The sequence below is a fragment of the Trichechus manatus genome, unplaced genomic scaffold (genome assembly GCF_000243295.1).
Source record: "Trichechus manatus latirostris isolate Lorelei unplaced genomic scaffold, TriManLat1.0 scaffold00062, whole genome shotgun sequence".
Taxonomy (NCBI): Eukaryota; Metazoa; Chordata; class Mammalia; order Sirenia; family Trichechidae; genus Trichechus; species Trichechus manatus.
The window spans coordinates 4,875,556-4,891,729 of NW_004443998.1; the positions used below are offsets into that span (position 1 = coordinate 4,875,556).

Here is a 16,174-nt window from a genome sequence, read left to right on the forward strand (position 1 = left end):
AAAGTAGAGGGTCAGCAAAAAAGAGGAAGACCCTCAATGAGATAGACTGACACAGTGGCTGCAGCAATAGGCTCAAGTATAGCAATGATTGTGAGGATGGCGCAGGACCGGGCAGCGTCTGTTGTACGTAGGGTCGCTGTGAGTCGGAATTGACCCAACAGCACCTAACAACAACAACGGTGGACGATTAGCATTCTCCCTCTTATTACATTTTGACCATAGTGTAAAGAAAGATTTCTTTCCCCAAAACCTCATGTTTCTTGGTAATTGTCTAAAATTGTATTTATTAATTTTTTCATACATTTGACCAATGTTATTACACACCTATTGTTCTCAATGTGTAGTCATTAATACTCTGAAATAAATTTAAACCACAATCCTCAAAATGTTTGAGAAATTAGGGCTCCGTAGAGAGACCTTGGGGGCAGTGGATTTCTGAGGTAGATTTCTGAGCTTCTGTGGGAGACCTGGGTCATTTCCCAGCCAGCGCACCTCATGCCCAGCCACCAGTCTGTCAGTGGAGACTTGTGTGTTGCTTTAATGCTGAACAGGTTTCAGCAGAGCTCCCAGCAAACATGGACTAGGAAGAAAGGCCTGGCGATTTGCTTCTCAAAATCAGCCGGTGAAAACCCTATGAATCATAACGGTTCGATCTGCAACTGATCATGGGGATGGCTCAGGACCCAGCAGCGTTCTATTCTGTTGTCTATGGGGTTGCCATGGGTCGAGGGCTGACTCCATGGCTGCTAACGACAACAGAGAACTTCAGAGGTATTTTACTAAGTGTTGGTTGAATGAAAGGAATTTAAAGGTTCAAGAGTAGAACAAACTTATGAAAATAACATGTTTAAGAAACTTTCTTATATTGCGTTTTCTCATTAAAGCTCAATAGAATCTTTTTTTTTTTTTTAAGTCTCAGAAATAATTGAGAGGTCTTCACCAAGTCAATAGAAAGACAAATCTCTTCTGCTGTTCAGTAGGGGGCGTCTCAATGATTTTTCCATCTGGAACTATCTCATTAGCTTGAAGCTTTTTATAGAGTTAAGTGGCCAATGCCTTCTGAATGCATACATATAATGAAGCTTCATTTTATTTTTTAGAAAGGAAATACAGAAAGGTATATACTACTGGAATCTTTGTCAGATTGTATAATTTTTTATCTGATAGATTTTTATACCACATAAATATATTTTTGCCTTATAGTATTTGTGTTGAATTATATCTCCTTCCTGTTCATTTTCAGTAGCTGTGAAAAATATACCATCTTTCATTTATTAAGGTCTTGCTTCAGGAGAAGCCACTGAGGATCCATGGGGCACGGTCCAATTTGTCACCAACATCACCAATTTTCTCATCTATAAAATGAATGATAAATACTTATATTCTCTATTTTTTTAAAAAAAAACTAGGAACATATATTTCTTCTGTAATTTTAGAAAGTTATGTATTTTTGCAAGTCAGTAGTATATACTTTCTTTAATTGAACAAACAAAAAAAACTCGCCTTCGAGTCGATTCCGACTCGTAGCGGCCCTCCAGGAGAGAGTAGAACTGCCCGTTAGGATTTCCAAGGAGCGCCTGATGGATTTGAACTGCTGACTTGTTGGTTAGCAGCCAAGCTCTTAACCACTGTGCCACCAGGAGTTCTTCTCTTAATCAGAGCAATAAGAAACAAAAATAACAACAACCTTGCCCTGACACCTTCAGAGGTTTGCTGTAGGAATAAAACAGAATAACATAGGATGATAAATGTGCAATGGCGTTGAAACTTGTGAAGCACCTTATGAACTGGTTGGTGGCAATTATTACAGCAGAGGACAGTTGGTAGGCAAGAAGCGTGATGGCATGGGGGCGGGGGAGCATTCTTTATTGTTTCTGCTAAAAGGGTATTCTTAGATCACTACTACAGGTAATTCTTGAGCTCACTGAAGCACTCCCGAGTATTGCCTTAAAGTGCCTTGTCTACAATGCAATTTGGCATCAAAGATTAATAGAATTGATGTGATAATTTACTAGCAATTTTGTTACCAATTATTTTCAAGCAGTGGGGTAAATCCCAAGGCTTTATTTCAGGAAGGCATCCTGGAGCGTCTCGGTCTTCTTTCCGAGTTTAATAACCATTGCAAGCAATTTTCACAGTCTGCTATGCAGATGTGGCTGCCGACTCATTTTTAGCCTAGCCCTTGCATTTTCTGATTTGTCTTTTCCTGTTTCTCTCAGGATTTAACCCTGTGTGGGAAGAAACGCTGACATTTACAGTACACATGCCAGAAATAGCTTTGGTTCGGTTCCTTGTGTGGGATCATGATCCCATTGGACGAGACTTTGTTGGACAAAGAACTGTGACCTTCAGCAGCTTAGTGCCTGGTAGGTATGGGCTGGCTTTTCTCTCTAAACTGAGCATTCCTTTTTCTTTGGAAGATATAATATATGAAATATGTGATATATTGCACATAGGATATATAAAATACATATTACAGTGAAACCTGTGAGAGCCGAGACTTGAGGAGACTGCCTTGTTTTTCCAGGTCTAGCAAGTTTTCCACCTTTTGACAGCGTGTAGTCTTACCACTTTTCTATTGCTCTTTTTTTTTTTTATTGTTGTAGTCTAAATGAAGTTTACATTTCAAGTTAGTCTCCCGTACAAAATTTTATATATACATTGTTATGTGACCCTAATTGCTCACCTCATTCTATGACAGCACACTCCTCCTTTCCGTCTCTGATTCCCCATGTCCAATCAACCAGCTCCTAACCCTCTTTGCTTTCCCATCTCACCTCTGGACAGAAGCTGCCCCTTTGGTCTCTTGTATCTACTTGAGCTAAGAGGCACACTCCTCACGAGTATCACTTTATGTCCCACAGTCTAGTACAATCCCTGTCTGAAGAGTTGGCGTCAGAAATTGTTTTAGTTCTTGGGTGATAGAGAATCCAAGGGCCATGCTTTCCGGGCTTCCTCCAGTCTCAGTCAGACCATTAAGTCTGGTCTTCTTACTAGAATTCTAGTTCTGCACCCCACCTTTCTCCTGCTCCATCCGGGACTCTCTGATGTGTTCCCTGTCAGGGTGGTCATTGGTGGTAGCCCGGCACCATCTAGTTCTTCTGGTCTCAGGCCGATGAAGTCTCTGGTTTATGGGGCCCTTTCTATCTCTTGGGCTGCTACTTTCCTTGTGTCTTTGGTGTTCTATCGCTCATTTTAGTGGAAAATATTGAGTTTTCCTTCTCTGACAGGTTTCCACCTTATGCAACTTCTGGCTTTCAAAGGCTTTACTGTATATGATAATATGAATGTTAATGTGCTTTATAAAAGTAAAGAACAAGAGTGAAGTCAGGTATTTAATTCTATTGTACAATGGGGAAACCAAATGCAAGTTCAACTAAAAAGAAACTACTTTCTCTACTTTTATCAGGCTACCGACATGTCTATTTGGAAGGACTGACAGAAGCATCTATATTTGTCCACATAACAATCAATGAAATCTATGGAAAGGTGAGAAAGCTCGTTGGGCTGAAAGGCACATACAGCAATAATGAGGTCCTCAGCAAAGGTGTCTGGTTGACTAATTGCATAAAAGGGATGTACACCTCGCCAAGCTGTTTTGTAACAGAAATGTGTACGGAAGCCCAGCACGTCCAGTCTGATGCCTTGCTGTCAGGCCCTGGTGCACATGGACTCCCCTACTGTTCAGGGATATGCACGCATTCCTTCCACGTAGGGGTCCTATTTGGGATGGAGGATCGGGCCCCTAGGTGGAGGAAATGATTATTTTCTCAGGCAGTCATTTCTTTATCTAAACAATAAAGATACAGTTAAATGATGAGTTTTGTTTTACTCCTTAAATAGCCCTGGGTGGTTGCAGTAGAAAATGTACTATTCAGACGTTTGATAGTTACCTTGCTAACCAGCTGCAATCCCGCTTAGTTCTAGACAGGATGTGTTCATTTGGCACCACGGTTTGTAACTGAATCCTAAACATTTGTGAATGAATTTAAAGTCACTATAGGACTTATGGAGCCCTGGTAGCAACCGTGGTTAAGAGCTCAGCTGCTAATCAAAAAGTCGGCAGTTCAAATCCACCAGCCACTCCTCGGAAACCCTACAGGGCAGTGCTACTCTGTCCTACAGAGTTGCTATGAGTCGGAATTAACTCCACGGCAATAGGTGTGGTGTTTTGTTTTATAGGACTTATAAAGGAACCCTGGTATCACAATGGTTAAGCACTCATCTGCTAACCAAAAGGTTGGCAGTTGGAACCCACCTAGTGGCTCCAAGGGAGATAAGACCTGGAGATCTGCTCCTGTAAAGATTACAGCCTAGAAAACCCGATAGGGCAGTTCTACTCTGTCATATAGTGTCCCTATGAGCTGGAATCAACTTGGCAGCACACAGCAGCAACAACATAGGACTCACAAGGAAGGGACCTCAAAAATGCGTTCTAGTTCTCTCCTGATGTTGTTCTCTTCACTACAGAACTCACCTGAGGCTTACAGATCAATAAGCTGTCCTCTAGTGGTGCCAGGTAACTGCAGCCTTGGTGCTAGAATGAATTTTCAGGACCAAGTGTGCTTTGCCAAGACTGTAAGAGCATTGAATAGAGCCTATGAGTTTTCTTCACCAGAGAGTCTGATATCCTGGAGCTTCTCCTCCAGAGGCACATACATTCTCCACCTCAATCTCCTCATCTGTAGCCAGTAACCATGGCTACCCCATGTGCATTGGAGTTGATCCGTGCTCCATAGGGCTTTCAGTGGCTGGTCGTTTGTAAATCAACCACAAGGCCTTTCTTCTCAGGTGTCTCTCGGTAGACTCGAACCTCCAAACTCTGTTAGTGGCCGAGTGCTTAACAGTTGACACTACCCAGGGACTCCTTCTCATCTGTAAATATGGGGTAAAAAGAGTAGCTAGCTTGTAATTAAGTAAATATATATTATGTTAGAAAACTGCCTGGTAGATAGTAAATATTCAAGAATGTTGGCTTATATTTATATTATTATTACCACAACCTAATTGATAGGAATGGGACCAATTCAACCTCATCAGTCCGCAGAGGGGTGCTAAAGAATTCTAGTTTCTAAGAGTGGAGAAGTTTTATCATGACTTTCTGTATTTAGTCCTGGGTTTCTGTTTGTGCCGCTTGTTGGAATCTGTCCTCTGGTCTAAATACACATGGAGCCCTGGTGGCACAGTGGCTAAGAGCTGCAGCGAACTACGGCTGCTAACCAAAAGTGGGCAGTTTGATTCCACCTGCTGCTCCTTGGAAACCCTATGGGGCAGTTCCACTCTGTCCTACAGGGTCACTATGAGTTGGAATTGACTTGATGGCAGTGGGTAAGTAGTGAGTAAATACACATGAATGTAAACAATTCCTTGAGTTTCTAGGAATCCTGAGTTAACTACGTGGTAGCTCTAAAGCTATTGCCGGGGAGTGGATTCCAATTCATAGCGACCCTATAGTACAGAGCAGAACTGCCCCGTAGGGTTTCCAAGGAGCAGCTGGTGGATTTGAACTGCTGACCTTATGGTTAGCCCCTGAGCTCTTAAACCATTGTGCCACCAGGGCTCCATATTATCTCTAGCATTTATCATAGTTGAGGGGAACAATAAAATTCAGAATTTGTTTAAAACTTGGACCCGAAAAAAAATTAAAATATGCAAAAGAAAGCATTCTATAGAACTGTTCTGTCTCCTAAATAAATGCCCATTTATGAGTCATATTATTAATTATTTCCAAGGTGCGTTTGGGTTGGGATGCATATACTGCAACGTGGTGGTAATGAGTTGAACAATGAATGAACATAGGACACAAACTCACCAAAGCTGGGAGAAATGGTTCATAGAAGTATATGCATTTTCTTCTTTTGTTTTTCTTGCGCCACCTTCTTGAATGAGCTCAAATTGTGCCTGTTGTGTTTTTGTTGTCTTTCCGTACAGTGGAGCCCTTTAATACTCAACCCCAGTTATACCATATTGCACTTTCTAGGAACCACAAAGGTAGCCGCTCAGCATAGCCTTGTGTTCATGCTGGTACATTAAAGGCTTGCTTCCTCATCTCACTCCATTTTCCTGCTTACCACTTTGAAACATGCTTCTGTCACTTTGAGGTGGCCGATGTTCTGTAGCGCTCTCTTCGCTGTGGAAACTTTCCTACCACCTTCTTGTGTTTGGGTAGGAAACTTCTGAGAAAGCTTGGTTGTGATAATGGAAGGCTGCTTTCCTCACAAAGTAAAGTCAGTAAGATGTGCATGCCACTGTGCGAACATGCTGTGAGCTGCTGTCTTCTTGTTGGGATGTACGTCGATGGCTGTACAGTTTTGTATATTGTTTTTTGCGGAGTTGTCATGTAGAACGTGAGTTGTCGTCACGCCGTCATTTGTCTGACTTGTGTTTGGTGTCTTTGTGTCTTCAGAACAGACAGCTCCAAGGTCTGAAGGGACTGTTCAATAAGAATCCCAGGCACACTTCAGAAAACACTTCCCATTATGTCCGGAAGCGGTCCCTCGGAGACAGAATTCTGCGTCGCACAGCCAGTGCCCCGGCCAAAGGCAGGAAAAAGAGCAAAATGGGCTCCCAAGAAATGGTAGAGATAAAGGATTCTGTGTCTGAGGCCACGAGAGATCAAGATGGTGTCCTGAGGAGGACCACACGAAGTCTGCAAGTACGCCCTGTCTCCATGCCTGTTGACAGAAGTCTGCTGGGAGACTTGGCACTGCCTGTCTCTGAAACAGCAAAAGACACTGGTGGCAAAGAAGACACTCTGAGTAAGATGCTTTATGTTTGTCTAAGAATGAACTTTTCCAGGCTGCATTTAAGTCCCTGATTAGCATTATGACATGGTTTACATTTTGTAGTCAAAGTAAAGTACACTGAAACTCATTTTTAATATTAGCTTCAGGACCCAATGTTTCTAAACTTTGGGATGGGGGTGGGCAGTAGAAGAGCTGTTTCCTGATTACCTGAGGCCTTCAAATAGCCTGACATCTGAAATGGACAGTGAGGGACAGGGGAGGCCATCAGGTGTGACGATATGGAGCACACGGGTCTATGAGGCAGGAAGGGGGAAGGTGACATCTGCAGAACATGAATAGAGATCTCGGTTTTCCAAGTAGGGGCCATATGTGTTGATTGTTCTGAGGTTGAACGTAGTTGTATTTCTTTTCCATGATTGGGAATGTTTATGGAGGAGGAAGCAAAGTCTAGATGTTAAAAGCAAGTCACCTTCTTCACTTGAAAAATCCTTGCTTCTTCAAGAGGCAGCTCAGGGGATGATGTCCGAGGGTCCTACTTGCCTCTTCGCTGGATGTTTGCAGGGAAGGGGGCATGTGTGTTGCTCCACAGGCATAGGGACCATGCTTTCCCCATCCATTTACTTAGTATGGGCACAATACTTGGCTTACACCAGGAACTCAGTAAAGAGCGGTGACCACTTTGCAATGAGCCAAGGAGAGCTTAATGACAACCTCCACCCTGGCTTCCTAGGTAATTTAAGCACCAAAACTGTGTCCATTGGATGTCTCTGGAACAAATAGGTTTTAATCAAAACAGAATCATCTCAAGTAGAATGTGACACCTGTTCCTTTAGCAAAAGTCCTCTTTCATCAGATGGTCTAATTTCAATGATCTGTTTTCTCACCAACATTGCATTGATTTTTGTTGTAAGATAGTCTAGGGAGAAAAGCCAGTTCTAGAGTGGTTGGTTGGAAGAAGCAGGAGGGATTTTAAAAGTTCAAAATTCTGCTAAGAGCTGTGTCAGAGAAGAGGTGAAATATGTGCTTTAAAATTTGTTTTACAGCCTGTATCTTTGGGGAGAATAAAGCTTCATTCAAAAGAAACTGGTAATTAATCCTGTTCACACCACAGTTAAGATATTAATGCCATCAATCTGTGTGAGAGAGCATTATTGAGGCAGTGTTTCTTTCCCTCCCTTTTTACAACAATTACATAAATTAGTCACATAAATATATGTATATATAAAACTTACAGTAAATGTAGAGCAGTATATAGCCAAGTAAGAATTCAAATACTGTTATAGAAAAAAATACATAATTGCTCAATATTAAGTGGAGGAAAGCGGAATGTAATTCTGTGCCTCTGCAGAAGTTTACAGTGGCTGCCTTTGACTGGTAAAGTCATAAACCAAACCAAAACCCGTTGCCCTAGAGTTGATTCTGACGCATAGGGAGAGTTTAATTTTTTTTCTTTATAGTTATTTGTATTTTCCAAATTTTTTAATGGTAAACTTTTTTTTTTTTTTAATTAGGAGAACATTTAATAGAAGTTAAAAAATTCTTTTTTTGTGCATCTGAGGGCATTAAGAGACTATAAAGAATAATCTGATCAAGAGTAATTGAACGCCGAGTATTGTCTTAACACTATGCTAAGCATAATGAGAGTCCCCCAAACTACTGTGAATTGTGTATTTTGTAGCTTCTGTATTGTGCCTGACATCTTACTCCACTTAGGGGAGAATGCGTGATATTTATTCATTCAAAAACAAAAATATGGTTATAAAAATTGATAAATGATAGAATTAGTGACCAATTCTTTATCTTTACATTTTTAAGTCAACAGATATTTATATGTTTTAATGCATTTATTGGACCTTCTAATTTGTTTTAGAAAGCAATTCATTAAATCTTTGCCAAAATGTCTTTAACAATGTCATAATTGTGATTTTGGTTAATACGTGTATAACTTTGAAAGCTTACAGTATCTTATTTGCAGGTATCTCAGTACTTTGTTTAACAGAGCTGTCTTGTTCTGTTTTGTTGCCATGCTTCTGTGTAGTACAAATCTGAATAGGAAACAACTTAAGGTAATCCTCACTGTAACAGCACAGTAACTCATTGACGTGTTTTTTTTGACAATGAATATTACATCCTCAGCTGATGTAATAGATACCCGAAGGGAAGCTTCAGTGAAATTCCTATGAATATATTTTACCATTTATTCATCACACGAACACTTTGTTACAAACCTCTGCAATCCATAGTTGTATTCTGTCACGGTGTAACAGATTTACATTCTCCATTTGTCTGTCTGGAGGCAAAGCTGAGTGTTTACATGAAGTGATACATGTTGCCTAAAATGTTGTTTGGTTTTATTCAGCAGAAGACAAGGATGGCGAAAGAAAAGGGAAGGCAAGTCTAAAAGACCAGCACTTTCAAAATTTCAACAAGAAGTTATCCTCTTCCTCCAGTGTCCTTCTCCACAAAGACACTGTCCAAGGGGGCTCCGGCGTTTCTACTGCCAGTGAGTCAACCTCAGGAGGGCCGCTGGGAGAGCCAGACCCTCAGGGTGGGAGAGCCAAACCAAACCTGGCCAGTGATCGCCAGGAAAACCACTGTCCCAACAAGTCCCTCTTCCCAAAGATGCATTTGGATCTTACTCCTGCAGTCAACCCAACACAAGACCTGCGTGGTGTGAAAACCAAGGGAAACGAGAACGCCCAGGGCTTTGTGGAAGGGAAGAGCACGTTGTCAGGGAGCGTCCTTCCTCAGAACCACCTGGAGATTAAGACTCTGGAAGATAACAGAGGTCAAGGCAGAGCTGCAACATCTTTTTCTCTGTCAGATGTCTCCATGCTCTGTGCTGACTTACCCGACTTACATTCAACGGCGATTCTGCGGGAGAGTGGGATTTCCCAACTTATCGACGATGTGACGTTAACAAACGAGAATGAGCCGGGGAGTTCCATCTCAGCACTGATCGGCCAGTCTGATGAGACCGGTGACCTGGCTAACCTCACAGTTGCTTCTCGTCTTCACAGAACCAGTGGGATATCAGGCCACCCTCCCTTGCCCACCATGGGTCTAAAAATGCCCTTCAGGCATGGCTTTTCCCAAGAAAAGCCCAAGTCGTCCTTCCCCTGCTCACCTCCTGCGCCTCTTGCATCCTCCAGCCCCGAGACCACAGAACATGTGACACGCACAGTCATTCACGAAACCACCTGCACCTCCATCTCTAAAACCAAACTGGATGATGAGCTTGCTGGGAAGGCCAAGGCAGGGACTACAGACGGCCACCTGCCTGGGTCCCCTCGTCCTTCTCATTGCTGGTTACCAACAAGTCCCAACAAGGGGAAAGACTGGAATGTATTGAAGAACTGCAGCCCTACCACATCCACTGATTTCACCCTGGAGGACGTTGTAGGAGATCCTGCTCTCTGTTTTAACTCTGTGGAGAGCAGTCTCGTGGAAATTGATGGGGAGTCAGAAAATCTCTCGCTAACGACCTGCGACTATAGGCGAAGGGCCACAAGCCAACTTGCTTCTCCCTTAAAGCCGAAACACAGCCAGGAGGTGGTGGAACACTTCCCGAGTGGTTTGAGGAACGGCTATCATAAAGAGACTCTCCCCGCTTCTGTCCCTGAAATAGTCAACAATATTCAAGATGTCAAATATCAGAGTACTTCTTGTTTAGCCTGTCAGGGTGCTGGCTTTGTGCATAACCATTTCTCAAATCCAGATGCAAAAATGAACCTGACCTATATGCCCCTGCAGTCTAGTGTTCAAGACATGCATGCTCCTGTCTCCAAGCCCTCGGCACATCTTTCCCTGCCCACTCTGAAACTGCCCAGTCCTTGCAAATCCAAAAGTCTGGGGGACTTGACGTCGGAGGACATCGCCTGCAATTTTGAAAGCAAGTACCAGTGCATTAGTAAGAGTTTTGTTCCGAATGGCACGAGAGAGAAGAAGGGAGTGCCCGTGAAGATGAAGCCGCTGGCATCTACAGATGCCCTGACGGAGCAGCTGAGGAAGCTCGTGTCCTTTGACCAGGAAGACGGCTGCCAAGTGCTGTATTCAAAGCCAGAGGTGAATCAGCTCCCCAGGGCGCTGGTCAGAAAGTTGTCGTCTAGAAGTCAGAGCAGAGTGCGCAATATTGCCAGTCGTGCCAAGGAGAAACAGGAGGCCAACAAGCAAAGAGTTGTGAACCCCAGCCACGTGGGGGGAGTGGTGCTCAGAAACAAGCCGGCGGCGCCCCCGTCGGCGGTGAACCGACACTCCACCGGCTCCTACATCGCCGGCTACCTGAGTAACCGCAGAGGCAGTGGCCTTGAAGGCCGCGGCATCCCAGAGGGGGCGTGCGCGGGCCTGAGCTACGGCTACGTCGACCGGTTTTGTTCAGATAATTCTGTTCTGCAGACTGAGCCAAGCGGTGATGACAAACCAGAAATCTATTTCCTCTTGAGACTGTGAATTACATACAGCTGCGTCTTCAGTGTTTATGAAGCAGTCTGTAGGATGTCGTCATTCTCCCCTTTTCAGTAAATGTGGTCCTTGGCTTGGAGATGATTTTAAAATGTATTTTTAAACTTGTATTTTGGTCCTCTTTGACTTGGTGTGTTCTTCCTGGCTACGCGTTTGTCCGTAGGTCCGGTGCCATTTCCCACGTGCGTGCGAGCTTTCCCCCTGAGGTGTTGTAAGCTCTGTCGGTCTGAACTCTGTGCATGCTCTAGATGTGACACTCCTCAGCTGCTTGGGTTACAATGTATGTGTGTTTTGCCAAGATGTCATTTCTTGTATCGCCTCAGATCATAGTCACAAACAGTCATTTTTAACTCTCTGTTAAGAAACTCTGCAAAGGACAAAAGGTTGAGTTCTTTATTTTAAAGCCATTACCATTTTTTCCTTCTTTGTTCAGAAGCCCAGATGCATTTTTATAACTCAGTGAAAAGATGTTGAAAATAGTTACCTTGCCTTTTAAGATTTCTTCCCCCTCCCCAGGATGAGAGACTTCTTGGGGGGTTGGTAGGTAGCTGCTGGATTCCCCTCAGTTTTAGAGTTGGCTATGAGGGCATGAAGAAGAAGGCCAACTTCTGTATATAAGGACAAAATTATTTGTTTTACATAAATTTTGTTACATATTTTTGCTAAAGGCTTTGTATGTAACAAGAACAGTTGCCAAGGTATTTGTTGTACTTTTGAATTTTCCGATTATAGACTATAAATCATGGCTTTACAGGATGAGGGCTTCGTCAGAGTCTAACAATAATGGTAGCACAAATTAGAGACTTCCCCAAAGCTTTCAAGAAAAAAAAAAAATTCTTCTGATAATAAAATCCAAGTGAACAGGTAATTAGAAGAAACCTTTCCCTTCCAGAAGACAAACCAGCTATATTTTAGTACCAACATGCATTATTTTCTCTGTGAATCCATTTTATACTGTGTGTTCAGATGTCCCTCTGTGCTTTTTTGTAACATTAACTGCTACGATGTTCTTCTTGGAATTCCTGAAAACATAATTAAAGCAGATTTTTAAATACTTGGTGATTTTTTTTTTTTAAGTGAAGGTGGTCCGATGACTATTGAGTAAGGGACCCAGAGTACTCGGAGATGTTTTCCTTTTCATCTCTTTGCAGCAGAAGTTCGAGAACTTCTATGACGGGACAGTTTTAGGCAGCAATTTATGTCTGAGGGTTTTCATTATGCTTTAGAGAGCATATTGTAAGGTGACTTGAAAAAAAATCAAGTGTAATGAGTTTCTTTGCTTTTGGTGTTGATGTTTCTAGTTTAAAAATCATCCTTCCCCAATGGCCTGAGTGACCAAGGCAGGGGCATTGTGAGGAAGGCAGATGAGATCCTGCATTTGACAAATTAGGCTGTCTGAAGCTTTGTGATGTCGGGGAAGAGGGGGGAAGTTCTCTCCATCCCCAACCCTGAGCTTTTACCCAAGGCTGGGGGTCTTCCTCTCTTTGAATAGTCACTGGAATGCTGATTGGGGGTAGAGTAGTAGTGAAAGGCGAAGGACCCATTTCTGTCCCCTTAGCGAGCAAAGAAGGAGCCGTGTGGCTCAATAGTTAAGCACTCAGTTGCTAACCAAAAGGTTGGAGGTTCTAACCCACCCAGTGGTTCTGCAGGATATAAGACCTGGTGATCTGCTCCTGTAACAATTACAACCAAGAAAACCCTGTGGGCAGTTCTACTCTGTCACATGGGGGGCACTATAAGTTGGAGTCGACTCAAGGGCACCCACCAACAACAATAGTGAGTGGAGACATTTTTGTGTTCTCAGGGTTCTGAACCCCCAGAGTTCTACCCTTATACTTTGTTTTTAAAGCATCCTTATCTTAAAAGAGCTTGACGGGATGCATAGTGGCTGGAATTTATTTGCAAAGAGAGAGAATTTAGCTGCCTTTTATGATTCAACAGGCTCTGTATTCTCAAAGTAAAATTCAAGAGTCGACCTTTGGACGTCAACCCCGCCTCCAGGTGATCTTGAAGTAGCTTCACTTGTTGGGGCCAAGCCATGGGTGATGAGACTAAGCCCCAGGTGTTCACGCATGTCTGTCGGCAGCGCACACGATATTCCTCTTCTTAGAGGACATAGGAAGAGAAGAGAAAGAAATTTTGGGATTGCCTCACAAGGAGGAGGAAGCAATCAAGTTTACATTTTATGACAGTCTTTGGGTGCTCAGGTTAGACTCCTGGTCAGGGTTCTCCTTTTTCAGAGGATGGATGGATCAGAGACTCACTCAGGCTCAAGGAAGTCACAGAGCCAGTTACAAGCTGAGGTTAGAAGCAAGATCTCAACAGGCCTTCTGATTTTTTTTCTTTTGAGGCCCAGAGAGTCCAAGAAACCCCCGGTCTCTGTGAAGTCTGCTGAGAGCCAGCTCTGTGGTGGTTCAGACTCTCTAACGTGTCTGACTCACGGAATATTCCAAGGCCGAGCTGTGCCGGGAGGCTGGGAGAGAGTAGTGGCAATATACAGACGCACAGAGGAGCAGATTCTTAACACGAATCTGATCGAACCACCTTTCCCACTTATAAACCTTTAGGGGAGCTTTATGGAATAAGATTCCTTCTTTTGGCATACAACGTCATCTTTGACTTGGTGCTCTTGTCTGTTTTACAGCCCAGTCTCCTGTGCGTTGGAATGCCCTTTCTTCCTTGCCCACTGCATTCTGCAAGATGCATCCTGAAGGAGTCCTTCCTCCAGGGAGCCTTCCCTGATTGCCATCTCCTCTTCTCTAGGTGTACCTAACCCATAACCCTATAATTTCCCAGATTCACTTGGGGCTTCCAGGGCACCATGTGAGGGCACCGATTTCCCGCTGCTATATCGATTTGTTCACACGTCTGCCCGCCCCACTAGACCTCTTTGAGGGCAGTGACTATGCCTCGTGCCTTTTTCCTAGCTTAATGCTTGGTGTCTATATGCATTCAGTAAAAGTTCGGTAAACTGGTGAGTAAGGGGACTTAGGGAAGAATCTGAGAGAAAACTGTGTGTCCGATGTCTGTTTGCTTGGGTGCATGGAAGGAGAAAGAGGCACAGGGTCTTGTTCCAAGTAGTTCCGTGTGGCGTGGGCCCAGTTTATCTCCTTACGTTTCGCTTTCTCGAATTTCTCTTTCTGTTCAGCCCGTCCTTTTTGCTCCCTTTTAATTTAGTCGTTTACAGTAAGAGTAGAGTTTTGTTTTGTTTTTTTCTTTTGCCGGAAAACCTTGAAGGTTTTATTGTCAATAACTTTACATTAATACAGATGCTTTTTTATGTGCTGAGAAAGGCAATCTGTTACACATAACTTGTTGCCATCGAGTCGATTCCAACTCGTAGCGACCCTATAGGACAGAGTAGAACTGCCCCATAGGGTTTCCAAGGAGGGCTGGTGGATTGGAACTGCTGACCTTTTGGTTAGCAGCCGAGCTCTTAATTCCTGTGCCACCAGGGCTCCATTACACATGAAGTAACTTTTTTTTTTAAATTGTGGTTTAAATGAAGTTTACACTTCAAGTTAGTCTCTCATACAAAAATTGTCACACACATTGCTATGTGACCCCAATTGCTCTCCCCGTACTGTGACAGCATACTGATTCCCCATGTCCATTCAAGCAGCTCCTAACCCTCTCTGCCTTCCCATCTCACCTCCGGACAGAAGCTGCCCGTTTAGTCTCTTGTATCTACTTGAGCTAAGAGGCACATTCCTCACGAGTATCACTTTATGTCCCACAGTCCAGTCCAATCCCTGTGTGAAGAGCCAGCCTCGGAAATTGTTTTAGTTCTGGGCTGACAGAGAATCCAGGGGCCATGCTTTCTGGGGTTCCTCCAGTCTCAGACCTCTCAGACCTTTAAGTCTGGTCTTCTTACTAGAATTTGAGTTCTGCACCTCACCTTTTTCCTGCTCCGTCCGGGACTCTCTGTTGTGTTCCCTACCAGGGTGGTCATTGGTGGTAGCTAGGCACCATCTAGTTCTTCTGGTCTCAGGCTGATGGAGTCTCTGGTTTATGTGGTCCTTTCCTTGTGTCTTTGGTGTTCTTCATTCTCCTTTACTCCAGGTGGTTGGGACCAATTGATGCATCTTAATGGCCTCTTGCAAGCTTTTAATTAAAGTAACTTTAATATACAGCATAGAAACACATCCTAAATTAGTTACAAGGACCAACAAAGAATTTCATAGGAAAAATAGGTACCTAATATTGCCACCATATTTTTTAGTAGACAGACCCTGTCACTACTGCTCAGCTATGTAAACAATGGTTATTTCTAAATTATTATTAATAACCAAACCAAACCCACTGCCTTCAAGTCAATTCTGACTCATAGCGACCCAATAGGACAGAGTGGAACTGCCCAAAAGAGTTTCCAAGGAGCGCCTGGTAGATTCGAACTGCAGACTTTTTGGTCAGCAGCCGACCTCGAGCTCCTAACCACTGTGCCACCAGGGTTTCCTTGTTAATATCAGAGGCCCTAAAATCAGTCTAAAAAGTTGTAGCACATCGCTATTTACAGTCCTCAAAAATAATTTATTGTACTGTTTCTAAAAAAAGGCACTAGGGTTGTTCTTTTGCTCTGTTGCCACGTTCTGGAGCTGCATGTGAGCACTTTTGCTGCATGTAAGCTGAACCGCGATTCACAACCGCACAGATGAGGTGGTGGAGTTGAGGACTTCCCACCCACTGCACCCCGTTGGGGCATCCTTGCTTGTCGAGGGCTGAGAATACGGAGTCCCAGTTCCGCTGACACTGAACCTGTCGAGTTGCGGTCTGTGTGTGACCACGTTCTGGGGGTTGGAACAAGACGATGGGCACCTTGGGGGCAAACGAACAGCCCAGAACCACGAAGCCACTCAGGCTGATGGAGACCCACATGGTTGTTGTCTGTACTCTGTAGTCACTAGATGTCCCATAAAATACCGGGAAGAAGGCCGATCAGATGATGCTTGTGGTGTGCGTAGCAAAAC

At 43.6% G+C, this 16,174-nt stretch overlaps 1 protein-coding gene across 1 annotated transcript in view; it reads left to right on the forward strand.

Moving 5' to 3' along the window:
• Window positions 1-11,195, forward strand: part of PLCH1 (phospholipase C eta 1) — a 196,373-nt gene extending 185,178 nt beyond the window's left edge. Inside the window, exons 20-23 of the mRNA XM_023733872.1 lie at window positions 2,220-2,366; window positions 3,410-3,489; window positions 6,407-6,758; window positions 9,106-11,195. Of these exons, the coding sequence (XP_023589640.1) occupies window positions 2,220-2,366; window positions 3,410-3,489; window positions 6,407-6,758; window positions 9,106-11,195 (2,669 nt within the window). The remainder of the gene's footprint in view (window positions 1-2,219; window positions 2,367-3,409; window positions 3,490-6,406; window positions 6,759-9,105) is intronic.
• The last annotated feature ends 4,979 nt before the right edge of the window (window positions 11,196-16,174 follow it).